At 37.4% G+C, this 27918-nt stretch overlaps 1 protein-coding gene across 1 annotated transcript in view; it reads left to right on the top strand.

Moving 5' to 3' along the window:
• The window catches only part of LOC134750066 (proline dehydrogenase 1, mitochondrial), a 53454-nt gene extending 37046 nt beyond the window's left edge, over positions 1 to 16408 (top strand). The window contains exons 5-12 of the mRNA XM_063685154.1: positions 1579 to 1643; positions 2301 to 2479; positions 7174 to 7297; positions 8123 to 8278; positions 9058 to 9195; positions 9942 to 10052; positions 10328 to 10496; positions 11223 to 16408. Coding sequence (XP_063541224.1) covers positions 1579 to 1643; positions 2301 to 2479; positions 7174 to 7297; positions 8123 to 8278; positions 9058 to 9195; positions 9942 to 10052; positions 10328 to 10496; positions 11223 to 11428 — 1148 coding nt within the window. The 3' untranslated portion in view covers positions 11429 to 16408. The remainder of the gene's footprint in view (positions 1 to 1578; positions 1644 to 2300; positions 2480 to 7173; positions 7298 to 8122; positions 8279 to 9057; positions 9196 to 9941; positions 10053 to 10327; positions 10497 to 11222) is intronic.
• Positions 16409 to 27918: the final 11510 nt, after the last annotated feature.

Raw genomic sequence — 27918 nt, 5'->3', positions numbered from 1 at the left:
ATGTTCATATTTTATATAAGTAAAAAAAAATACAGAACAGAACAATTCATAAACCTTATTGCAAAGACATCGATTGTGAGTTAGTTAAATGTTATTATTACCTCCTGCCTTTATCGAGAACACTCCCACAAACTCAGAATAAATGTATAAGATTTATTGTTCTTTACCTAGATTATGAAGAACGAATCAACGGCGAACCTATCGAAGCTCTGGGATTTGACGTAAACTGTACCGTAATTTATTTACTTTTTTTTATCATCAGTCAATGCAATAATATCTTTCACTATGAAGCGCACAAAAATATCTGATACCATTTTAACGAAGCTATAGAAAATATTGTCTTCAGTTAACGCGATAGTTACTCATGAAATAAAACTGAAAACGGAATTATTTTTGTATGTGGGTATTTTGCACTTTGTAGCTTTTCCTCAGTCACCCGTTGACCACGAACGCTGTAAAGGGTTCGAAACGTCGGAATGTATTATAAATTCAATATACGCGATGAAATCTCATGAAATAAAACTATGATGTTATAAGGATATACGCGATATATTTAATCCGTTTTCATAGTTTTATTTCAGAAGCTATAAGAAATTGTGATTTTTGTGTTAGATATTATTGCAAGACTGCACCTACGGTTCGAACACGAATAGCGTGGATTAGGCGGTCGAGGAAGCTGAAGTGTGTGCTATACTTAGTCGGATACCTGGCGCGGGCACCTGGGTTTTTTTCTCTTAATTTCCCTTCCATGGTATTCGTGCGCGATGTATGTCATATTGTCTTAAATTTAAGATTAAAGTACTTATTTTTTTATCATTACTTACGTAGGTATTGTTAATATTTTAAACGTACTTTCATTACAAACATTAAAATGGTAGTTAGTTAGGTCGATACCTAACCTAATAAAATCGCTATTTAGTGTAATTCTAGATGTCGCAAATAAGTAGATAATAAAAGGGAAATCCCATCGTAGACATAGGTTTATCTTACACATAAGAAGACTTCTTGTAACATCTCGTCTGTGTATAATAAGGGTTCCGACCAAATTGTTAGTCAACTTTTTGCGTTTGTCTCGAGAACGATTTTTACTGCACTATACGGAACGACCGAGGCCACCCATGATTTTTGGCCACCACACATATACGAAAGGTTAAGGTAGTGTATTTATAGGACATTCTTACACAGATTGACTAAGTCCCACGGTAAGCGCAAGGAGGCTTGTGTTATGGGTACTCAGACAACGATATATATAATATATAAATACTTAAATACATTGGGTCAGCCGCATTCGAGGGAAGCCAGTGCTGTCAAACTGGTTTAACTTGGCAGATATAATTAATACAAATTTATTTGTTATAACTTCTTAAAATGCAAGCGAAGCAAGCAATACATTAACTTCAACATAAAAAACACCCATGACTCAGGAACAAATATCTGTGCTCATCACACAAATAAATGTCCTTACCGGGATTCGAACCCAGGACCATCGGCTTCACAGTCAGGGTCACTACCCACTAGGCCAGACCGGTCGTATATTTTGTTTTTAGTACCGAAAACTAAAATTTTTGATATTTTCAGACACCACGAAAAGCACCGGCCTCATGGCGGTTAAGTTGACCGCGCTGGGAAGACCTCAGTTGCTGGTGAGTTGTGTTTTCCTATTATTAGCCGACATCTAAATAGTTCTTTATTCGTCAGAACCGTCGGGAAGTCGAAAACTTTTTAACAGACTTCAAGATTACGAATAAAGGAGGAAATAGCTGCTCATTTGGAAAAATATTTTGTTCTTTGAAACTGTATATTCACTTCTTAGCTGGTTAGATTGTCTGATGGGTCAGGATCTGATGATGGAATCCGAGGATAAAATCGGAGAACTCTTCTAGTCTTATTTGCTTTTGGAAAGTACCATAAGAAGGACTGCTGATGAAGACAACTCAAACTCTAAGGACATAAATGGGATTGAAAGTTTTCACGACTTCTACGTGTTTTATATCACGTGAGGAGGTTGTAGTTAGATTCGGCACAATCTAGGAATTTGAAGTCTGGGCCACTTCATTGCCATAGTGACAATAAATGTAAAAGCCGCCACATTTTCTATCTAGATCTCATATTTTGTCACTATCCGCAGTTGCACAGAAATCAAATTCTTTGCCCGAACGCATTAACAGCACTTATACGTTATTATGACGTCATAATGACGCCATAATTACGTCATTATGACGTCGCTTACGTCACTTTGCTACTTGGGGCGCATCTTTCATATAAATTACGAATGTCAAATCTTCCGTCTAATGTTCCAGTTGCAACTGTCCGAAGTGATCATGCGCGCCCGCAACTACATGCAGCAGATCGTCGGCGGTACGGGCAATGTGCTCACCCACCACAAGACCATCGAGGATCTGCAGCGATACTTTGGAGACCACAGCGCCAAGCCAGAGGTTCAGGAGTTCATGAAGCAGATGACTTCGGACAAAGAGGGGTAGGTATCTAACAGCAGCAACATCGTCGGTGGCACGGGCAAAGTGCTCACCCACCACAAGACTATGGAGGATCTGCAGCGATACTTTAGAGACCACAGCGCCAAGCCAGAGGTTCAGGAGTTCATGAAGCAGATGACTTCGGACAAAGAGGGGTAGGTATCTAGCAGCAGCATCGTCGGTGGCACGGGCAACGTGCTCACCCACCACAAGACCATCGAGGATCTGCAGCGATACTTTGGAGACCACAGCGCCAAGCCAGAGGTTCAGGAGTTCATGAAGCAGATGACTTCGGACAAAGAGGGGTAGGTATCTAACAGCAGCAACATCGTCTGTGGCACGGGCAAAGTGCTCACCCACCACAAGACCATCGAGGATCTGCAGCGATACTTTGGAGACCACAGCGCCAAGCCAGAGGTTCAGGAGTTCATGAAGCAGATGACTTCGGACAAAGAGGGGTAGGTATCTAACAGCAGCAACATCGTCGGTGGCACGGGCAAAGTGCTCACCCACCACAAGACTATCGAGGATCTGCAGCGATACTTTAGAGACCACAGCGCCAAGCCAGAGATTCAGGAGTTCATGAAGCAGATGACCTCGGACAGAGAGGGGTAGGTAACTAACAGCAGCATCGTCGGTGGCACGGGCAACGTGCTCAACCACCATAGGACCATTGAGGAGATGCAGAGCCATATACGTCATTACGCCATTATAATTATTCTTTGCAGACAAATGAGCATCAAGGAGTTGTAACAACCTTGTGATGATGGAGCCCTCTAGCTTTCAGGCTCTTTGAATCTCTATACAGGAGTTTGAGGCAGAAAACCTCGAAGGGTAATGCCCCGTAAAACATAAAAATAGGTATATCTTATTCATTACCTTACTTTTGTACTTTTTGATTGTAGTCTGTAAAGTTGGAAGATGGAGACAAGAATAATTGAGATTTTACGAGTATACTTTGCATACTTTGTATACTTGTATTTTAAATGAACCTCTTTCATTCTGCGTTGTCTTAAATACGTAGGAATATATACATGAAAGTTTATTGTAAAAAACTCTTCCATTAATAGTCTTGCGTCGGATATCCCTACCTCTGTCGCATAACTGTTGCATAACTGTCGGTTCACACGTCTGCCAAAAACGCTGAAACTATTTCAGTTGTTCGCAGTACACTGAATCACTCTGGCTGGCTTCCAATGGACGTCTTTTTCTTTGTTGGTAATATGGACAAAAAGGAATAAGTAATTTACCATTTTTTTGTTTTCGAAAGAATAGAAAGAACTCCGCAGATGTAAACCTCAGAGATTCGGTCTAAATCACTTTGCAACTTCTACCTACTCTCTTTTGACTAGCAGCGATGATTTCGCTACCGAAAGATTGTCTGTTTGTCTCTATCTTTAATCAATTGTTTTTTTTCTGTGTTGTCTTTATTGTTATTGAGGCGTGCAATAAATAGGCGTGCAATTTAAATTTTGTGGAGATCTTTCTAATGCGAAATATCTTTTATTTCGTACTTAAAATTGAAATCGATGGAGTTTCTCTCTATTTAAGCTACTCGTTTGTAGCTAATTTAAAAGCTAAGCTTAAATGCGATGGTCAGAACCCCTACAGTAAATTTCATTCAAAGCGTGACGAGCGTTCGCGTTTGCATTATATCAATTTTTGTATGGGATTTTGAACAGCGCGCCAAGCGGGATGTTTTGGAAACCCAAAATCCCATACAAAATAACACTTAACGCAAACGCGTACGTTACGTGACCTATCGAATTAAATTTAGACTAGGGGTACTGAATCTGATCGAAGGTATTATGTTGGTACACTTGTTAATAATATGTGTGTCATTAGTTCTAATTAAAACATATGAGCAATATCGATTTGTCCCTTGTCATTTTTGGTGACAAATTGGATGGAACTGCCAACGAAGTCACCCGTTGGAAAATTTGGCTGGGAGTAAAAACAGGGGTCACGTCCGATCAAACAACCGATTGTCATTAATAATAATAACCAGAGTCCAGTCGATTCTGGCTGGTTCAAATAGGTTTTCATTACAAATGTCTTTTAAAATAACGTATAAAATTTTGAACTAAAAAGTTACAGGACTGCTAAGGAATGCCAAGTTGTATAATTGTTAAATTACCTTATAGGTGTGTGTTTTCCACATACGTGGTTGGAATATGTATATTTCCTTTTTTCTTGTACTCTTGCCAAATGAGAGGGTGTGACTCTTGAATTGGAACCTGTAATTATGTCGCACGCAAAAACCATCTTAAAATTTAAAAGAAAACATTTCCCCATTTCTACATACAATTGAACATGAATTACATGAATCAATGGTCTTCCATAATTGCCAAAAGGTTCTCCCAACTTCCTCCTCAAGGAGACTTAAGAAAGGACAGTACAACATTAATAGCTTTCAGCTGTCTACTCGTATTTCTAGCTCATCCCGATCACATGGGACAACATATATGACAACATGAGAAATGCCAGTATGTGTGACGCCTGCCAAAACTGATAACTCTTGTTAATTATTGATGATCTTCTATAACTCCATTCGTTACAGTTCACCTTGAAAGTTTATATGGGGCATTTTCTATGAAAAGGGACCTTATTGTCGATGGCGCTTACGCCGCACAACGTCGCGCGTCATTGTAATTATATCGGAGCATCGTTTATAATGGCGAAAGCGCCATCGACAATAAGGTCCCTTTTTATAAAAAATACCACATATTTTGGTGCATTTTTATAAAATATTCAAATTTCAAATATGTTTAGCTATTGAAATGTGCAACAACTTGTGATCAATCGTACAGTAGCACAAAGCAGATTCTTTAAAAATCACTGCATTAAAATATTATTCGAAGCATAACATACCTTACCTGTTATCTTACCATTTTGCAGCAATCTCTCATGTGTGTTAGCTCTTGGGGGGGGGGGGGGGGGTCGTGGTAGAATGTTCGCGATCCCAGGATTCCCAGGACGCCCCCCCAAACGGCATATTGTGGGAAACGCCGGTGTGGGTTTAGTGGGTAGGCTCCTCCCTCTCTTTTCTCAATGGAAAGAGCCGGGAGGTGAGAGTCCCACAAACCACTCCATAATGTGTGTGTGTCGTTGGCGTACGTGTCGCCATTATTTTTAGATTAAGCCAGGTCCCCACAGAAAACCAGCGCCACGGTTTGCCGCGGCACTATGCTGAGTGGGGATCCTCTTTGGCGTCCAAATGTTTTTTTGTCTGCATGCTTTTCTTTTTTATGTACTATGTTGTGCCGTCAAATAAATGTATTCTCTTTCTTCTTTCTTTCTTCTTCTTCTAATGGGCCTAATTCAGGTCAGGGGGACGATGCGTAACAGCATTCCCACACCGAAAAAAAGGTGTATTTTCGCTTGGCTAGTAGTTTTTTTTAACGACACCCACCTACATTGTCGTACCTACTTAGTAACTATTGTTCGTTATTTGACTATTTGTGACATTGGCACGGCTAATGCTTCTCGGTAAACTATTCCCGGTCCAATGTCCATTGTAAATTCGTAAACGCTCAAACGTATAATGATGGCATTTTGTTTGAAAGCGAAATATTAGCGAATGTGATTTGTATTTCATTCGCTCGGCAAAATATAATAGAAGAACCTTTATCGTTTGTATGGACGACAAATTATTCTAATGGTTGGGTTGGTTATTACGAATATTTTATACAATGTTAGCATTAACTACACTGAATAATCTCAACGAATCGCTTCGTAGGACATGTGACTTTTTCACAAGAATAAGAACATATTTTTCGTGAGCTTTTCTAGATTCATAAATAGCTACTAACGGTACTTACCTAGTTACTAAGAATATTTAACTAATGTTGTCATTCATTGTATATTTTATAATATTTTATTAGTTTATAACAAAGTTATTAATTAAAAATTGGTGCTCAATATTGTTGGTCAAGGCTGTATCGCATTTCTACTTATGTCGGTAATTTAACGAAAAAAGTTATAGGAGGTAGAATATCCAACTAAATAAATTTGAAGCGACATCTATCGGCCTGGGAGTAAATAAAGGTGTATTATTCCAGCGTGCTGCACATATTCCCGTGGGGCCGGTCAGTGGCGCTACCTATTGTCGTAACTCGTAAGCGTTGTCGCTACTATCGTTTACTGCTAGGTACGATTAGATGGCGCTAGTTCTTTTTATAGGTACATCATGCCTCATGCCCTATTTAATTTTGGGTTAAGTATCAGTTAGATTCATATTTAGGTATACGTTATTTCACCAGAAATCCACTTTTCGGATGTACGTAGTATTTTGCCTAAGTTAGTAAACCGTCCTACCTACTAGTTGGTCCAACGGAATAAACGACGATGGTTGATTGTCTGAATTTGCCATAGAATATTTTGCCGCCGGTTTTTTTAGATTTTTGTACGTTTTTGTTCTGTTACCAAGGCAAACTACAAATTACCTAATTCTTCATCTAATGCTTCACCAGTAGCATATCTGTGTAAGTCCTCGTCATAATTAACAACTTAATTCAAACCTAACGGCAAACCTAACTTGCAATCTAGCAAGTGTTCATTGCTAAAAATAATGCCAAAAGTAGATTTACAATATCCAATAATCATTCATTCCTCTGTATCAGCTCGTGCTCGCCTTTTATATCCTGTTCTATACCTTCTTATAGCTGTTTTTGTATGATTTGTATTTCTTTTACAGTATCGTTCATTTGTTCCCCTGGTCGGGAATCCTCGACAAGGACATGGGCCTGTCGGACTCATTCCGTGTGCCGGACCCTAAGACCGGCCAGATGAGACGGCTCATCTCACAGATCCTGCCTAAGGTGTGTTTCTCTTTCATTCTTACCTGACTCAGTACCTACGAGCACATAGTATCCTCGATCTAACAAATTTTCCAAGCGTTTGAACGCGGGATTGACGGCCGGTCTTTTATTCAAGTTTCTTGGTTTCCAACTCCATACTATTCTCGACAAAATTATGGAACAACAACAACTAACAACATTATCGAGAGCTTAAAAACGCGACTGGGGACCGAAAATACTTAAATTATGTCACAGATTCTGTGTTACTTCTTATAATAACACTTTTGATCTAAAGTACCCTCAAATAGCTTCATGGAGCTCGGGTGGTTAGAGTAGCGCTACCTCGTTTCACGCAAAATAGGCACAATAGTTGTCGAGTTGCGGGAAATGTCCTGAAGCACTAACTAACTAACCCCCAAATAACTCGATAAGGATAAAAAGGACACGACTCTCAAGTAGAGTCAACTATAATTAAAACAAGATATGAATTTGGTGTCAATGACACTGATTATGATTCTGTATGAGATAGTTGTGAGATTCCGTGAGTGAGTGAATTTTTCGAAAGCAGAAATACGAGCCCCTTTCTGTAAGTTCGCCTTTGTACAGCTCAGCCAGCTGCAGAGAAAAGGCACCCCCCTGCATACAGTTCTGTAAATTAGTATGGACGTGGGGTACCTTTTCTCTGCAGCTGACTGTACAAATGATGCGTTTTTCTCTTGTTTTATGTTTCTTTTTGTACAATAAAGAGTTTTACTACTACTACTACTACGGCTCTTATTATCCTGCTACATTTAGAACAAAGTAAGCAACGTATACCTTTGGTTAAAATTCCCCTTGCTATTTCAGGAAGAGGAGATGTTCCGAAACATGCTCCGACGGCTCAACCACATCATCCAGACCGCGAACGAAGCCGACGTGCGAATCATGATCGACGCTGAACAGACTTACTTCCAGCCGGCCATCAGTCGCATCTGTCTCGAGATGATGCGTCGGTACAACAAGGTATATCTTGTTTACTGCCTTTAGTTTTCATGACATATAGTAGTAAGTGCACGGTCCTAGAGACCGAAGACCGAAGCCCTCGTACGCGTATACGTATAACGCGTCTGGCCAACTCTATTGTAACACCTGCATTAGAATCTTTTAGACTAAGTTCGGCCTGGCCAGCCACATTCGAGCCAATAATAGGCGTAATCCATAATAGGCATGATGACAGTAATGAGGGCTATCGTTTTTTTGCTCACCAGTTGGCGCCTCTGTTGATGGTGGTCCAAAAGACTAAAGAACAGCTGTCAGTCAAAGACATTTGACATTTCGAACTATGGAAAAGACCATCTACACTAGCGCCCCTAGCGGCGAATTCATACGCGTTAGCCCTCATTAAAAGTCACTAAAATATTATATTTATTTAATGAAACTTTAGTCGTAGAATACGAAAAACGCATTTATTTTTTTATATTTAGCGAGATTGGTAAATGTTTTGTTAAAATAAAATTACAAAATACGCAAATCCGCCATGATTCGGTGAACACCAATCAGAGCGAATGACGTCACGTTCATGTCAACAAATATCCAAAGTACTGAAAGTACTGGTTCTCCTATGGTTCTCCTGCTATTTTATTTGCGATTCACGGATTTAATTTTAGTAGTTATAGATTAGGATAGGAGGACTATATGAAGCCGAGCGAGAAGCCTTATTGAGCTTACTGTGAGGCTTAGTAAATTTGTGTACAATCGTCTTATAAAATGTATTTATTATTTATCTCGTAATCGTGTTGCAGGACAAGTTCCTCGTGTTCAACACGTACCAGACCTACCTGAAGAACACCTACAACGAGATCCTCACCGACCTGGAGCAAGCCGAGCGGCAGAACTTCTATTGGGGCGCCAAGCTTGTCCGCGGCGCTTACATCGAGCAGGTACTTACCAGAACTTTTCTTCCTAAATGTATTAAACACAAAGATTAAAGCGAAATCTTAGTTTTTAATTTAACGGAAAACAGAAAAATTCACCGCGTCACTCCCTACCTAAAGCAATATTTGAAATTGTGACTTTTCAGAATATCGCTCCGTATGCTCTTAAAAACTGAGCGATCGGCGATTACTCAACCCGGTAATTTTTAGGGTTCCGTACCCAAAGGGTAAAAACGGGACCCTATTACTAAGACTCCGCTGTCCGTCTGTCTGTCCGTCTCTCACCAGGCTGTATCTCATGAACCGTGATAGCTAGACAGTTGACATTTTCACAGATGGTATATTTCTGTTGCCACTATAACAACAAATACTAAAAACAGAATAAAATGAATATTTAAGGGAGCCCCCCTTAGCCCCATACAACAAACGTGATTTTTTTTGCCGTTTTTTGCGTAATGGTACGGAACCCTTCGTGGGCGAGTCCGACTCGCACTTGGCCCGTTTTTGATTTTTCATCAATTCCCTACTTTGATCACACGCTATAAGTAAGGCACGTAGCGAGATCTACTACTCTACTACACAAAGTATCAAGTCATATTAAATTGAAACTTGATTTTTTTAATTTCAGATCTGTAATAAATTCAGGTCAGGTGTTAATATTGAGAAAATGTATCTATAATAACATTAATAAACCATAAGAACTAAATTAATTGTTAGACGTCTCTTTACGAAATGACGGTGTGTGTCAACAGGAGCGCGCGCGAGCTGCGGCGATGGGTTACGAGGACCCCTCGTGTGAGAGCGTGGAGGCTACCACGGTGTCCTTCCACAAGTGCCTCAAGGAGATCCTTTCCAGGGTCAAGGTCAGTTCAACTATCAACAACTTCACTTTCGTAAGAGCAAATATTGTGATGTCACAATATCATATTGGGCATGTGCCGAATATGGTGAATAAAGATTTTCCATTTACTTTTCAAAGAAAAAGTGTGATTGTATCCAAGTGTGTTTATTTTCTCCTATTGGATGAGATATTTGACGGTCATCTTGGCTACTGCCCCTGGACTAGTTAAAACTATATAGATAAAACTTACGCAGAAAGGATTTAAATCATAAACAATCTTAATGTAATTTGCCCCAGGAACGCGAGGGCAAGGCCTCCCAGCTGGGCATCATGGTGGCGAGCCACAACGAGGACACGGTCCGCTACGCCATCGAGCTGATGCAGCAGCACGGCATCCGGCCCGGGGACAAGGTGGTCTGCTTCGGCCAGCTGTTCGGCATGTGCGACCATGTCACCTTCCCGCTCGGTGAGTCTTTCACGAGATGGACCTGTGACATTCGCAAGGTAGCAAGCAGGGATTGGAGAAGAGCTGAAGATCGCGCTCAGTGGCATGCCATGGGTGAAGCCTAGATGATAGGCGGCGAGCACTGATTGTAGGAGAAGAGATGAAGATCCCTGGCGTGACATGTTAGAGGCATATGTCTAGTAATGGACTAGTATCGACCGATGACCATACTTACTTACTTCTGCTGTGGCGCAACGACCCGAAGTGGATCTTGGCCTCCAACACCAAAGACCGCCATGCAGTCGACGGCGCGGAGTTCGCTGAGGTCTTTCTGCACTTCGTCTCTCCAGCGGTACCTAGGGCGTCCAGACGGTCTTAGGCCACTTGGTACTCCAGAGTACGCCCTCCAGACTGCACGATTTTTCCCCATCCGGCCTACGTGCCCGAGCCATCGGAGCCTGGCTCCATCTCCAGGTTCCATCCTCTCGACGTGTGGGTCCTAATATCTTGCGGTAGATCTTCCGCTCGGCTACCAGTAGCGCGCGCTCCTCTTTTTGTTTAACGCGCACTCGCCACTCTCACAAAAAGAGGATGACCATAAATATTGTATATGTCTTACCTACCCGTGTGACGTTTGTCAGTCGTTGTACTTACGATGATCGATGGATGGTAGCCGCAATATTTACCGCCAAATACTGTATATCATTGTGTATGAGGCATTCCATTAACAATGATTAATTTTTTCAGGTCAAGCCGGCTACTCCGCGTACAAGTACGTGCCGTACGGGCCCGTGAACGAGGTGCTGCCGTACCTGTCGCGGCGCGCCAACGAGAACCGCGGCTTCCTCTCCAAGATCAAGAAGGAGAAGAACCTCCTCCTCAAGGAGATCGCGCGCCGAGTGCTCACCGGACAGATGTTCTACAAGCCCGTCGGCAACTACAAGCCGGTCTAAAAACCACTTTAACACCCTGTGCTGTAGTCTAATTTCCTTTGCGGAGTGTTTCGGTTCGAGTTAAAAGTAGTGTGACTCGGAGCGGATTGTGATATGGATCATCGGGTTTGTTGTGAAGGTGGTATGGGATACTGGCCGGTTGGAATGTCTATGGGTGGTTTAAGCATCGATCGTTTAAAGGTAAGCGTAAAACGTCCCTGTTTACTGAGGTTATAAACTAAAATTCCATTATAGTCGGCAACATTGGTTCCTACGAATATAACAGTGGTGACGTCTGTAGTGAAAACATCGTTAATTAGTTACAGATGGCAAAACTACTAACGTCATCTATAAGTAAAGGACAGTTTTTAATCCCATAAAAATGACACCTTTTTTAAAAGTTTGGCGTTTTAGGCCTACCGAGAACGCTACAAGTGAGATATTGTGCATCTCACTCACGATTAAAATAATTCAACGCGTTAGAAAGTGTAGAAAAATGGCGGCTCGACACCGGCAGTACGGTTTTTGAAATATGTATGTTTGTTACTAGTCAATGGAATGGAAACGGTCAGTATTTTCGAATGTCACCTTTAATGTCAATGTGTGCGTGAACGGATCAATTCAGCAGTACACGAGGATATCTGTAAAATAAAGTTTGTCAAAATGGATCAAATGTTGTTACAATCGTGAATGTACCCCGCTTGTCATAATAGGAAATTAATTGTATTTATTTTAATGCTTAATTTATTTTAATAGGAAGGGTAATCGACTTTACGTAGTTGAAACAAAGTCCAAATTAACTTAAGTAGTTATACATGTCTTATTTACAGGCAGTTGTAACTTGTAATTACAATATCAGCGATGTTTCTGTGCTATTTATAGGAGTTTTACAAAATGCAATCAATTATGTGTCCTAATACCGGATCTTAGAGTCCTTGTTACTGTGTTTAATTTAAATGATTGTTATTAAAATTTGTTCCATCTCTTTTGTATGATGTTTTAAATGATGTAATGATGATGGATCTTATGGTTATAACTCGTTCTCAAGCAAGGTTTTACAATAACACTGGTGTATGGACTTAGGTGACATATTAAGGCCTGTAACTTTTTTATTATATAATAAATAAAGGAACTAATAACTGTTTATAGACTTATCTATTATTTTATATCTTATTTATATTTATGATAAATATAAATTGTGTCCTTTTATACAAAATCAAAAGCATCGTATAATTATGTATGTTTCAAATTATAAGAATTGTTAAAACTATTTATATATAAATTAATTTTTAACAAGCAGAAACGTCTGCGATCGATGCTATTAAGCTTAGAATAAATTTAAAAGTGGAAAAATTACTGCCTTGGGTGCGCTAGGGTCCCCTAGACCCATATAGTGGGAAGATTTGCTGACTATGGATGAGGTCTTGGTGGCTCAGTTGGCAGAGCGCTGGAGTATCGATCCAGAGGCCGTGAGTTCAAGTCTCACCCAAGGCAGTAATTTTTCCACTTTTAAATCTATTTATATATAATTTATATCATGTAACATACATTGTTGTACTGAAAATTTTATACATTTATACATCAATAGTAAGTTACTTGCCTTGAGATATCACCTAAAAGCGTGTCAGTATGTTACTAGTATATCGGAAAGATGTAAAAGTTTTCATTTAGACAATAACAAATTACGTAGAAAATGATGGAAATGAAGTGGTTTTTTTTATGGACTATTTCCTTTTGGTATTACAATTAAAATTATAATTCAGACACTCTTAAAGAGTTCTGTCTCACAAAATCAGAAATTAATCAGATATTAATTTTAAAACCCCAAAAATTCAAAATGTATCTAGCCTGCGTCCATTATGATTATTTTTACATTCAATTTTGTCAAAACTTCAGTTCGATAGTTTTGTAAAAGATATCAGCGTGTTGCAGTTTTGATAAAGCTGAAGAAACTGTTTAATTTATTGTTATTATTTATTTTAACAGATAACTCTCCTCGTATTGTAAATGTGTTTAGTTTTTTTCTTGTTTATTGTTGGTGACGTTTGTGAATCATGAGGACTACTTTAATGAGTTTACTAGTTTACTTTACTTATATTAAAACATCAAATCTCTCGATAACATTAAAATGCTTGTTCAGCATAATGTAATTGGGATTTTTCACGACACATTTGCTTTTACAGACCCTCCTTTTATCTTTTTTGAAAAAGCCACAGAGAAAACGATTTAAAATGACCATCGGTAAGTGGCGCCATCTGTTCAAGTAGCATGCAGTTGTAAGTTTCTTTGCAATATTAGGCTATATCAATGTCGCGTTTGAACAACTATTTACTTAAATCGAATACGAATGCATTTCATTGTGTTCCAGGTTATAAATTAAGTTAGAAATCTGAATTTTCATGTTATTTATTATGTAATATACTTAATATAGATAGCTGGTCCAATGAATTTTCCTACCTTCTGATAATATGGGTTATACGCAAGCGAAGCTCCATTTCTGTTAAAGATTGTAGGTACAAATTGAAGTTCCTTGAGCTGGATTCGATATTTAAAACCATTTGTATTGAATAGGAAAGTTAACATCTTTGTACAATAATGGTGGCAAGAAACGAAAAACATGTTTGTTTTAAGTTTTACGATTTGATCGCAGTTATAACCCGTATTTAAGGCGATATCTAAGGAAAGAAAGGCTTGCAAATTTTATTATTTGCAAAGCACTTTTATATTCCCCTATTGCCACCTCAAATCAGTTCCTACGTCATTGGTTTAGGTTCAATTTTATTTAAAATTAGTTGTTTTTATTTTGCTTTGTAAAAATATTGTGAAGTTGCAAAGCCATATGATTACAATCGAAAAATCGGCCTCGACGTAAGTAATGACATATTTAGCACAAGTATTTTAACCCGTACAGGATACTTATAAATATAACATAACAGTACCTATAAATATAACAAAAGGGCTCAAAGTACAAAAAAAGATATATGGTTGAAAAGTTAAAAGCAATGAAAATCATAACTTTTGCATATGTACAATATGGGTCCTAAGTTACATCCTTGGGGCACACCGTCCTTACTTTCAATGCAGACAAATGGAAATCCATTTTATACTTTATTTTTCAAACAAAAATATAAAAGCAAGTGAAAGGGATTATGAATAGCTATACATATTTATTATATTATACCTTCAGGGGAAAAAAAAGTTAGATCTTGGATTTTTGTGTCTTAAACACACAAAAATTTAAAATGCCTTGGGTAAGTCCAATCTACATAGGTTAAAGAACTTGTGCAAAGTATATGAAGTTGTCGAATCTCATTGCATTTTCAGTATTAATGTTTACGTCGGGGTTTTCTAAAATTGTTAATTTCGTATTATGTTGTTTAATTCGATTTATTTGTAAGCGGTTTTACGTTCTTTACCGTCGCTTATCATAATTGTGATGCTATTTTTAGATTATTTTACGAATAGACATTTAATAAAGACATAAGCTCGTTTTGATAATTTATTTTTATTTTAATCCTATTTTTTATTAACATTCATTACTTTCAACACACTAACCATACCTTGCATTATAATAGTGTAAAGTTTGCATTATAGTACCTATTGAAGTAAAGCTTGTAAAACGTGTGCTCATTTTTACTGCATTTGTTAAATGACATTTTGCAAAAACCCTTCTAAGATCTCTTCTTAACTTTAATGGTAAAACTAATGTGTTGCATAGTAGAACTAAACTGACTCTAGAAGTCTTAACTGACAATTTTACCAGTAAAGATGCACAATCCTGAACAACACCTGATGTCCTATTAATGAAATAACAAAAACTACTCGAGATTACCTTAAATTGAATAATCATTGAAATAAGGGTCGGTAAGGTAAGGGTTGTCATTACTAATTAATTGAATTTGTCAACGTTTGGAGACAACGTAATGTAGATTCACCCTATACCTACCTATTAAATGTTTGTGGAAAGTTTAGACTTATACTGTTGGGAAAACGTCTAAATTATTTGTGTAATAATAGGTAATAGTAATAATTAGTTTTCTTCTGAAATGTAAAGAAAACTGAATTCACCAGACCGACCCTGGATAGCATAGCAATGAGTCATTGCAGACAATAATAGTAATATTTACTTGTATGTTATTGTCAATATTGTCATTATCGGTCCATGTTGATTGGTATAATATTTACGCCCTTTTTCAAAACCGAATATTAAAATAAATGTAAGTTTGTTGTTTAACAAATATATCAATTCGGAGATTCGTATTAAGCTTTAAGGTTGGGAATTCTCGTTGAATATCACATGGCTTATCTTTCGTTCAATTCTTGAATGAAAATGCGTTTATTATATCACGATATTTGGCATGGTGTTTTAAGACTGGATCAAAGTTTGATGTGGAATTGATGTAAATTTCCTTGGCAAATAATGTAATGGTTAATATCAAAGTTATCGCAGAAAGGGACAAACTATATCATATTTTAAGGGTGAATTGACCTATTATAATTTGATATAATGTACCTATATTAAACTGTCTCGGTTCTACCTATTGTCAGAACCCACCCATTGGAATAATTGATTACTAATCAAAATTACAAATCAAATTACTAAAAAAAACATTAGTAATCAATGTGTTGTTTTGTAATGTTTTTTCTGCCGCTGGGTTAAAAATTGTGACATTTTTAATAACTTTTATTATCAAGGAAGAAATTCTTAAGTAAACTTTCATGTGTGTGGTGTCAAAATTCGTGGGTTCAATCCTCGGTTGTAACCAGCTCGGTTCAAACCGGAGCAGAAAAATCGTACTAGAAAAAATGCTAAAAGAAGACTGAACATTCGGTTAGGGTCTTTATCATACGAAGACAGGTTAAATCACCTTCGGCTATCGAAACGCTTGCATTATAGTTAGGTTTTTAGCGGCTGTAGGCTTCTGTAGCGTTATTATAAGTTATCGGCTTTGGAAAAGGGCATTAATTAGATATTTGAGAAATAAAGACGTTTAATGTTGATGTTGGTGGTTTCATTTGACCTTACCTGGATAATTACATTAATTACTATACCTCTCGAGTCGAATCCCCAGTAGCATTTATACGTCATTATAACGTCAGCGACGTCATCATGACGTAATACCGCCGTCATTATGACGTCGCTGACGTCATTTTGCTACCTGGGATGATGGTTGGTCCCTATGACAATTCCTTCAAGTCACTTTTGGTTGGGATTAACTTAAAAATAATTAAAAGATATGTACCACTGGCATAAATGGGGCTGGTGTGAGTGCGTGTGTGGTGATCCTGAGCAGACGGTCGAACACATTGTTCTGGATAGCCCTTTCACCAAATTCAAGGGACGGATTGAAGACCTCGCGAACCTCAGTGAAAGGGCCATCGAGTATCTGAAGACTGCAAACCTTAATCTTTAGATTAATATTCAATTTAAATCCAGTAACTGTAATGCGGTAATGCCATACGATAAATAAATGTTCTAAACTTCCAAAAGTAGTCCACAATCATTTTAAGAGAAACAAACTGTTTAGAAATGAGACCTATGGAGTATCTATAGAGGGGCCCGGAATATCAATCCGGACAGAAAGCATTTTTTCCCAATTTGAAACGACGACCTTTTGATTCGCTCGGTCATGAAGAGATATAAATCACTTCGGTCCCGTGTCTTATAAATATGTTGGTGGCAACAGAGTAAACACCATCCACCATGCAGAAAAAAAAACAAGCCATACTCTCCAGAACTTGTGAAATAACGAATAACGAAATAAGTCTTGAATTCCTTGACCCCAAATATGCATATTTAGAGACCAAGTTTGTGATTCTAAGTGACTTAGAACTCGAGATATTAATAATTAACTTTAATTCAAAATGGCCGCCATAAAATTAAATATGGCCGACGGAGGTGTTGGTTCCTATCAAAAACTTAGACTTAAAAAGTGCCTGAAAAAAAATTGGTGCTTTTGTCCAGCGTGTCCACATTTACAACAATTAGTTCGAGCACTCTGACCCACTAAAAGCGCCTACGAACATCGAATCCGCCTAGCGGGTCGCTGGCAGTGAATATGTTAAGCACCGCCATTACGTCCACCTAATAAAGTACCATGCATGCATTTAGGTACACATTAGGTCTCAAGTTTACGGCCTCCACATTTTGCAGTACTTTATTTGGCTATTTCTTTGTATGTGTCCAAACAAACAATAGTAGCATTCTATTTCAGTCAACTGTAATGGTCCAGGGAAATAAACATCCCTGCTGAAATGAAAACAAATAGGGTTGTCGGAGTGACATTCATCCCCCACGGGAGACCCCTACAGGCGACAGAACAGACCAGAGTAACAGCTTGAAAAATACAGCGTGTATTTTTGATACCCCCGTATAATTTTTACCAAAGATAGATATAACTCCGTAATAGATGGATACAGTCTAAGGAAAAAACGTGCCTCGAAGATCACGAAAATTTGATTTTTAGTTAATGTAGTTTTAAGGATTTTTTTAATGTTGTTTTAAGGATAATTGTCATACCATATATATACCATACCGTATATACATATTTGAATTTTAGTTAATGTAGTTTTAAGGATAATTGTCATACCCTACCAGGGTGCCATGTGATCTTTTTTAATTGTAACATCTATTGTATTGTACCATGGTTTGCAATAAACGACTTACTTACTTAAATATGTTACTCTGATCAGTTCAATCCTCTGTGCTCCTGCTGAACATTAATAATATACAACAAGTTGCACTGTCAACAATAAATAACAATATTTATTCGTCCTTGTGGCATAAAACTTTAATTCTAACATTTATATAACGGGTTGGCTTATAGTAGAGAATTATTATTTTCGAAAGCATAAAAATTAATAATATGGTTTCTGGATTTTATAATAAAAAAACTAGAAAATATCTTTAACTTTGAAAGCAAACGTTAAAATACTATATTAAAAGGCTCCCTTTATTAACTTTTTGTTACATGCTTCTGATCGTTCGCATTACACTTTGGACAAGTTTCAAGTCGACACTCTTTAATTTCTTTTGGATTGTCATTGTTAAAATTTTACAGTACATATGTGGCTACTTTACCGCACTAGTGCGTTAATTAGCACATTACGCAACTATGTCGAAAATTTAAAGGGCCATATGTACCTACTGTAAAACGTTGTACGATACACTTGCGAATAGGCTGTCTAACAATAGAATACTCCTAAAAATCTAATTTTACTATGTAATAAGCTGCATTTTTGATACATAAATAAATCATTTTTCATTTTGATTTTCATTATCATTGATCACTCGTTTCCAATTCTGTTAGTAGAATTTAATGCATAGTAGTGGAGATATATTGAAAGGTGCCACACTCGAAACTCAAAAATCGCCCTCTGCCTTTAAGGGGCCCACTGACTATCAGTCCGCCGGACGATATCGGCCTGTCAGTTGTTCGGAACTGTCAAATTTTTGTTCTAACTGACAGGCCGATATCGTCCGGCGGACAGATAGTCAGTGGGTCCCTTTAGACGCGTTTTCGGATAATATGAATATGAACAGCAAATCCATGCATTATTCAATTCACTGGGTCTACTCGTATGGTGCTGACTCTATTACGTTTAAAATATACCTACATAAGTACGGCTACCATCAGTTTGGCATTAACATAAGCGCTAGCATGAACGTCTTACTTTCTATGCATTTCGCTCGTACTGACGTATATTATATTAGTGCGAGCGAGATGTATAGAATAGTTATTTGTTTTGCAAGGGGGCAAAGTTGTTGTTTAACCGCTCGTGCTAATATTAAAAGTAAACCCGAGCAAGCGAAAGATTACAAAACCGAAAAGCGGAATCTTGAGCGTTGCGGGGTTTTCAAAGCACGAGCGGTTAAACAAATTTAGCCCCCTGAGTGAAACACAAAAAATTTCAACACACCAACCCGAAGAATAGTTATTTGTTATACAAGGGTGCAAAGTTGTATTTTACCCGCGAGTGTAGAATTGAAACACGAGCAAGCGAAAGGATTCTTTAGGTGAACCACGAGCGAAGCGAGTGGTTCTAAAATAGAATCCTGAGCGTAGCGAGTGTTTCAACACACGAGAAGTAAAATACATTTGCGCCCGTGTGTAACACAAAACTTTTCACCTCACTATAGCGAGGAAAGTGCAACATCCACAGGCGTTAGATCATCTTCATCACTGGAATCACACATTTCTTTACGATATTATAACAGAAAACTCTGGAAGTTGTGTATTTTTACGCGAGTCGGTGAGAAAAGTTTTTAAGTAAAAAATTTGTTGACAATGTTGACATTTCTGATGTATGAAATGTCAACGATGCGTTTTGAAATTGCATCGACTCAACTTGTGCGTTCAGAATTATATTTAACATCATTATAAAAAAACAAACGTTTCTTATGGAATTTTAAGGTTTATGACTTAAAATCATTAAATAAAGCTAAATTTGGTATTTTTTATTAGATTCTCAAACCATTTATTTAATGATAATTAATATCGAACGAACCATTATCATCACGGAGTAGGATGGAGATGGCAAGTGGGCGTTCCCGTCTATCCGACAGTTAGTAGCGACCGACTCACTTTATGCACAGACTATGCTCAGTTGTTGTGTAAACTTCATGCTCGAATGACATTCACGTCGTACGTACGCTCGTCTAACAAAAATTGATAATTAAATGCCGTATTGTGCAGTATTAAGCTGCAGAAATCACAGCGGTTTAAAAAATCTTTCACGTGGAGGTATTTCCTATCACCGGTGGTTATTTATTTAAATATAATCCGATAAATACGAAAAATCTGTTTCTATTGCATTATTTACGAATGTTCGTTAAGTAAATCTATATTTTATCAGTTAGAACTTAGAGTTCACAATCCTTTGTCACTATTCTTTACGTTTATCTGGAATATTCGCTATCCTAAATGTCAAATAACTTCGCTACTCAGATGCTGCGCAATGTCGATATTTATATCGATAAAGTTAAAGTTACGATATTTCAAGTTTGATGTTTGGTAGTTCGGTAATAAATTAATATTTTAGACACGTTTCTAATTATTATTTGGGATAATCAATGTCTTAGTAAATATGGCAGCTCTGGTCATCAAGCACTAAGTTAAGTCGGGGTCATTTCATGGCAACCTTTCAAACCTTCGTATTCCTTTACATACGTTTTTGTTTTTTACACCCATCATCATCGTTAATATAATTAGACTAGGTACTTAATGCACTTATGCGTACAATGCATGCAATGTGCCATGAATAAACGTTTTATATTTTCTATTTCTTTATTATTAATTATTGTAGGTTACCACAAGATGCCGATATTAAAAATAAATGGGTCAATGCTACTGGGCAAGAAAATTAGTTTCCGCAAAAATATAGCACCATTTGCTAGGAGCATTTCTTAGAGAAAGATTTCTGGGGATAAAATTGCCATACATCTCATCTAGCGTCCACACGCCTAAAACTTAGTTACTAATTTAGTAATTATTAGTGACATTCGGGCTCACTTAATTAATAAAAAGTGTTCCGTACCACGCAAACTAGCGTGAAATATTGGAATTTTGCCGCCCCCCTTCCTGATTTGATAGGTCACAATCTTACAATCAAATCAAGTGGGATCGATGAGCCAGTTTCATGTATGCTTTCACACCATACAATTAATTTGACAATTTAATCAGGTTGTCCCGTCTAGATTGGCCTTAAATGCTGCTACAAGTAAATATATTGTTAAAGACGAATACTTACCTATGTAAGTAATTGCAGATTTGTGATCACAAAATAACAGCAATACCGAGTTAATAGACCTTTAAAGAACTATGATTTTATCTGTTTGACTTTAAGATATATTTAATGTTCACATTAACAACCTAGTTGGTCAATTAATAAGAAACAAATTTCTAGTTAGATATTTGTTGTACTGTACTACATATTATTTTTCATACAATCACGATTATCACTACCTATATTATAATCATAAATAAAGTATCATCTAAATGTGTTAAAACATACGGTAATGAAATATCAATACCTAACTGAACACACAAATATCGATAAAACACTCCGATTACACTGTCCCCTCCCTATATCGTCGAATGGAAAGAAGTTCCAACCGTTAGCTACTCGCAGGCGTGTAGAGGTCTCGAAAACACCAGTGTAACGTGACCGTGAGATCCGTAACAAACCATCCGTAATTAGACCTTACTTATACTGGTTTTTTAGCCCTTTTCTCGCCTGTAATAAGTAAGTGATTTTAAAATTATATAAAATAACGCCATCTGGTGTTGAGTAGTTGTATTAGGTGAACGTTGAGCGAGCTTTTGTGAGATGAATGAGATAATGAAAGAGTCGTATGTCATATAGCTTTGACATTATAATTTAAACCGTCACTCATGTAGCCTACAGTTGATATTCGTTCGAGAAATGTCCACCGGTAATAACCTTTTGGTATGGAAAGTTGCTACGAATCAGAGCAATTTTGTAAGTGTGTGACGTATTTTAACGTGGCTATGAATGTGTGAGTTTAGCGACACTGGTTTTCATACTAAATAGGAGTCATTTCACATCCACTAGTTTATTAATTCGTGATTATCATGAGCGTTTAACGTTTTATTATCTGTCAAGCTACTTAAACACGCTCCATCCAAGGTCAAATTACTTTCCCCACTAGTGGATAAAACGCGCTTTTCCCCGCTTGTATTGAAGGATAAACGACAACTTTTCCGAGCTAGTGAGGGGAAAAATATTAACTATAATATCAAACAAAATCAAATGAACGGCATTAAATGTTTATCATTCAAAATCATAATTTTAGTCTTCTATGCTAACATAAGGAAACAACTTAAAATTGGCATCTGATTACTTTGCCCCTCATGTGGATAAAATGCAACTTTCTCATCAGTGTTTGAACAATTAAGAGGGCCTTTACCAGCTGGTGTGGTGAAAAGTAAATTACGTAGACGTTAAGTCAGTTTTGACACTGTCAGTAACTCATGGTTAGTATACCATCATTTTGACGTTTTTTCTTGTAAACTTCAGTGGGTACAGTTGATGCGGTTTTAAGAAAAATTGGGGTACCTATGTTTTTAAGGTATGTAATTTGTTTTATCGTTTTATAAAAGCTCAATTCATAAGTAACGCTCTTTATAATTCGGAATTTGCTATTTATTTTTACATGTATTACAATTATGTTATGAAACTTATGAATATGAATAAATAACTCAGTTTCGACAGGGATTGCCTGCCTCGCTTTACTATTTCCCGGCTTTTCTATCAATATACTATTTCTAATATAAACCAGATAGATCAGGATAGCCTATGTTTAAAATCAGTGCCGACCTTCGCAACTGGGGCACGCATAATGACCGACCCACTTACACTTTACAATTTAAAACTACGCCCTATGGACATTGTTTTAGATGATCTTTTTAATTAATATTTATTTTTTATTATTTATTTATTTAATAAAATACAGAATATTCTTACAATAATCATAGCCCCGCAAAACTCAATAAAGAATTTGACTGTGGGGTCATCAGTCTCTAGTTATATATGTACTTAACTTAATTTTATAGTAGTGCAATTACTACAAAATACTACAAAATTGTCTTTTTTTGCACGAATCAGTTCGTAAAAATAAAATATTATCATGTTATTATATTTTGAAATAAAAAAAGCCATTTTCACAAGAAATTACGTGATAATTTTTTTAAGAGAAAATGAGGTAGCTAACATGCAAATCTCCCGTTTAAATACTTACTCGTGTACAGCCCATCCTATATTTTCGCTTTTTTGCTAGTATGGGGAGATTTAAGTTGGCTACCTTAATACCCGACAATGATGTATCGAAAAATTTTCGGTCTTCGTTCCACGCTTCATTTCAAACACGGTCAGATACGGTCAGGACAATCTTCATACGGAAAAAATCTAATCTAATATGTAGGTATTTCTAAGGGCCGTAGCGCTTATTGGATATATTCGTTTCAGCTTGGGCAAAAATTGGGGACTTCACACGCATCTTTGAATTTCTACACAGGCGGCCTCGCCAAGGTGACAATCGCTATCGCTTCGCCATTGAATCGCTTCGCCATTGAATCGCTTTGTGTTTCTCTATCACTCTTCCATATTAGTGTGACAGTGACAGTTGTGTTTCGTTCGCTACGGAGCGTTAGCGATTGGCATGTTGTCTACGGGGCCAGATGTATGCAGGTTTCCTTAAGCAGTTTTCCGAAAGGTTTGTGAATATTCCGTACATAATTAAATTACCCACTTAAGAGATTTAAATTCCTTGTATTTCATTTTATTTAAAAAAAACATTGTTACGTAACGCCTTGTTCCACCGAGCCCCTGTTACGCATCTTCACCAAATTGAGTTACGTAATATTTGAGGGGGCCTTCGTAGTAGTCGAGATGATGTTTTATTCGAAATATAAATGATGTTATATCTTGTATGTAAAGAAATAATAAATAAAATAAAAAAATATTTAAGTGGGGCTCCCGTACAACAAACGTGATTTTTTGCCGTTTTTTGCGTACCGGTACGAAACCCTTCGTGCGCGTGTCCGACTCGTACTTGGCTTGTTTTTTAATACCCTACCCACACTCGTATTAGTTCATTGGGTATTATGCAGTCAGTATACTATTATGGTTGACACACAAAAAAAAATACTTTCTTTAACCTGCACTTGTGTATTCCAAGCTGTCAAATGATAAGGTAAAGGTACCTATTAAAATACTTTGTTAGCCTTATTGACAGTTAACATTTATTATACTTCAGTTAACAATAACCACAAACTAAACATAATACTAAGTTATATGAACATTATATTATGTACAGTCAATTAATTTAATTTCCGACCCATTTCGTACCTTGACAGTGACAATCTCTGAAGGAGTGTGGAAGAGATCCCTGAAAGGGATAAGTTCGCCTTTGTACAAATGATGTCTATATTGTATATTTTTCTGTTTTATATTTCTTTTTATACAAATAACACATTTTGAGTGCCGTGAACCCGCTCGGCGGGCTCTCTGTTCCTAGTCGCTTTCCTCTACAAAGCGAGAAAACGCTGGAATCGGCTACGAGAACGTTGGCAGTGAATGCATTAAGTGTTTTACTACTACTAAGTACTACCAACAATTAATATGAAAGTCGCTAGAGACCTCAAATATTGTCACTGACAAAGTACAAAATGGGTAGCAAATTAAATTATTCGACTGTACAATTGTACAAACATCTTGATCAACAATTTTATATGTGCAGTCATATGATGCAGTTTTCACCAGATATCATTTAAATTTCATGTAAATAGTGCTTGAAAGTTAGAGATGCAGTGTAAAATAAGCACTTAATATGGTAAATACAATAAAATCTTATGCAACCATGGAACCTTGTCAGCTTACAAAAGTATATTTACATTACATCTTGTGTTTGGATGGTATTCTACTTGTCCATGATATTTGTCTAATGTGTATTTGCATCTTACATTTTGCATAAAAAAAGGAGAGAAAGTGTGTACGTGTAATCTTTATGCGCGATTGAAGTAAAACTTCTTTGACGATGACGTTTATCGCTATGTTGGCATTGGCACTTTGACGTGTGTCTTATTGCGCGTGTGTCACTACTGAGCGTTACTTCCGTCAGAAAAAATCTGAGTTACCCTCTATTCGCGCCTAAAGAAGTTTTACTTCAAAAATGTGAGACGCAATGCACATTCGAGAAAGATCGTGGACAAGTGGAATTCCACCATTAGGCGAGACAAGACAATACAAAAGGTATACCTATAGGTAAAAAACTTAGCTATTAAAACCCGCAAAACGTCATTACAAAATTCAAATAAGGGGCTTTAAGGGGCCCACTGATTATCCGTCCGCCGGACGATATCAGCCTGTCAGTTAGAACAAAAATTTCACACTTCCGAATAACTGACACGCCGATATCTTCCGGCGGACTGGTAATCAGTGGGCCCCATTAGCTAAGTTTTTTATCTAAGAGACAAGTAATCAAGGGCATAAATATATATACATTCCCTTAGACAATAAAGTCGTGTTCACATATTTTTGAGCCATTTGTCTGGATCGATATTTTTGCCTTGTACTTTCATTACTATACTGTCATACAAATATCAAATCAAAATTACATTTACATAAGTAGGTAGTAGGAACTAGGGATATGGGATACTCTGGCGTTGAATGATGGTCCCTATGATTAGAGTTAGACCAAGCTAAGTTGGCAGCGATTTTGATAGCCCAGACTGTGCTAGTGTTATTTTAAACGTCAAACTTCTATGAAATTCATCATCATATACTTAAGAGTAAGTCTCTTGTCGGTGGAGCAATTTCCATGTTTCGCGGTACTCTGCCTTCTCTTTGACAGCCTGATATGACACGACGTTGAGTTTTTCCTTTATTTGATGCATGTACGCTCTCCTTGGTCTTCCCTTCTTCCTCTTTGCTTCAACTTTCCCTTCTATGATGTTTTTGATAAATTCGTCGTGTCGTATCAGGTGCCCAAACATCTTTCCTCTTCTATTATCTATAGTTCTTAACAAAGTCCTCTTTTCTCCTACTATACGTAAAACCTCTTCGTTGGTTTTTTTTTCAGTCCAACTGATCTTTGCCATTCGACGCCAGCACCACATCTCAAAAGCCTCCAGCCTCTTCCTATCACGTTGCCTCATTGTCCACGTTTCGCTTCCGTACAGTGCAATGCTCCAGATGTACACTTTTATGAGCCTTTTGCGTATATTCTATGAAATTATGACGTTTAAATAACACTCGCACAGTCTTGGCTATCAAAATCGCTGCCAACTAAGCTTGGTCTACCTCTAGTTTCTTCAAGTCTCATTTGGTTGGGTATAATTTAAAAATATATTAGTAGATATATTATAATAAAACTATGGAAACGGATTATATCGCGTATAATGAATTTATAATTAAACGTCGGCATGTATGTTAAATTCATTATACGTGATATAATCCGTTTCCATAGTTTCATTTCATGAGTATTAACATCGCGGTAACCGAAGACAATGTTATAGACATAATGTGTTAACAGTACCAGTTATACAATGTGTGACCTGTAACAGGAGCAAAAAATTAAACTGTAGGCTGTACTCTAAAAATCTCTAATCTAAAATCTAAAATAACTTGTTTTTTGATTTTTAATACACTTTAAAGTTTTTTCCCAGACGCAATGTATTGCGAATTTTGTTATGTTTAAGGTGTGACAGGCAACGTCAATCACAATGCTAATGGCGTACATTGAACATAATATTTGTTTTGTTGTCTTCATTATTTTTAAGTCGCTGAACAAATGTTGGTCACTAGACTTATATTGACCGGGATATAGACCGTGATTACCTTTTGTATTATTTGTGAGCTCCCGATATTTCGACGCAGTTACATGCATCGTGTTCACGGGTGACACCGGTCAATATAAGTCTAGTGAAACTAACCGTGAATCCTTCAAAACTCTAAATGTTCGTCAGTTTGAGGAGTATAGCCTACAGTTTAATTTTTTGCTCCTATTACAGGCCACACATTGTATAGGTATATTACTTAAATGTAACGTTTCTAAAAAAAAGTTCTTGATTTCCAAAAAATGTCTTCGAACATTTTACGTCACAGTTAGAGCGTTTTCACATTGTCCGATCCGTTATCGGATGTCGGAAGGAAGTAAAATGATACATGTATGTGTTTATTTATCCATTTAATAAATCATTATTACTGAAAAGCTATCAATAACGCAAAAAGGCGGACTTAATGCGAACGGCACTCTCCTGCAGCTGCTTCGACTTCCGACATCCGATATCGCCAGCTGTCGGACCGATAATATTTGTTTGTGTGCGTATGTGTAGGCATGATGCTTGTTGTAGTGACCGCTAAATACGGCGACCGGGCGCGCCCCCGCGGCCTGACTACGCGGATGTTGGATCCTACATCCCAGGTAGCATTTATACGTCATTATGACGTCCGTTACGTCATTATGACGTTTAAATGACGTCATTATGACGTCGCTGACGTCACTACTACCTGGTATCTGATACCGGATCGGACAATGTGATAATACTTACTCTATATAAAAAAGAACTGTCATAGGGATTATTCGACGTGAGAGGCATAGAAACTTGCGAAGGCTGATTCAGACAGGAATAGACCCGGCCTCCAACGGTCCAGTAACTCAGTCACCGCATCACTGCTTACCTTAATAAATACGGGGAAAAAAGTGGTTTAACGGGTCTGCAAAGAGTAGGTATGTGATAGCCTCGGGGCGTCTGTACCTATATAGGCTATGTTGCACAATAGTTAATTGTTTCACGAGGGGGTAAAGTCGTTTTTTAAATCCACGTAATTGATACCTGAGAAAATGATTGCAAAATTTAAGGGTTTCAAGACACGAGGAATAAAAAAACCTTGCTACCTAATCTTGTTTGAAAATAGGTACTAATTCAAAATCAAATGAAAGCTATTAAATATAGGTATATCATTTAAAATCATCACTTAAGTCAATT

Source organism: Cydia strobilella, chromosome 19 (assembly GCF_947568885.1).
Source record: "Cydia strobilella chromosome 19, ilCydStro3.1, whole genome shotgun sequence".
Classification (NCBI taxonomy): Eukaryota; Metazoa; Arthropoda; class Insecta; order Lepidoptera; family Tortricidae; genus Cydia; species Cydia strobilella.
Note: the sequence above shows the minus strand (reverse complement) of the source record. Positions and strands in the feature narration are given on the sequence as shown.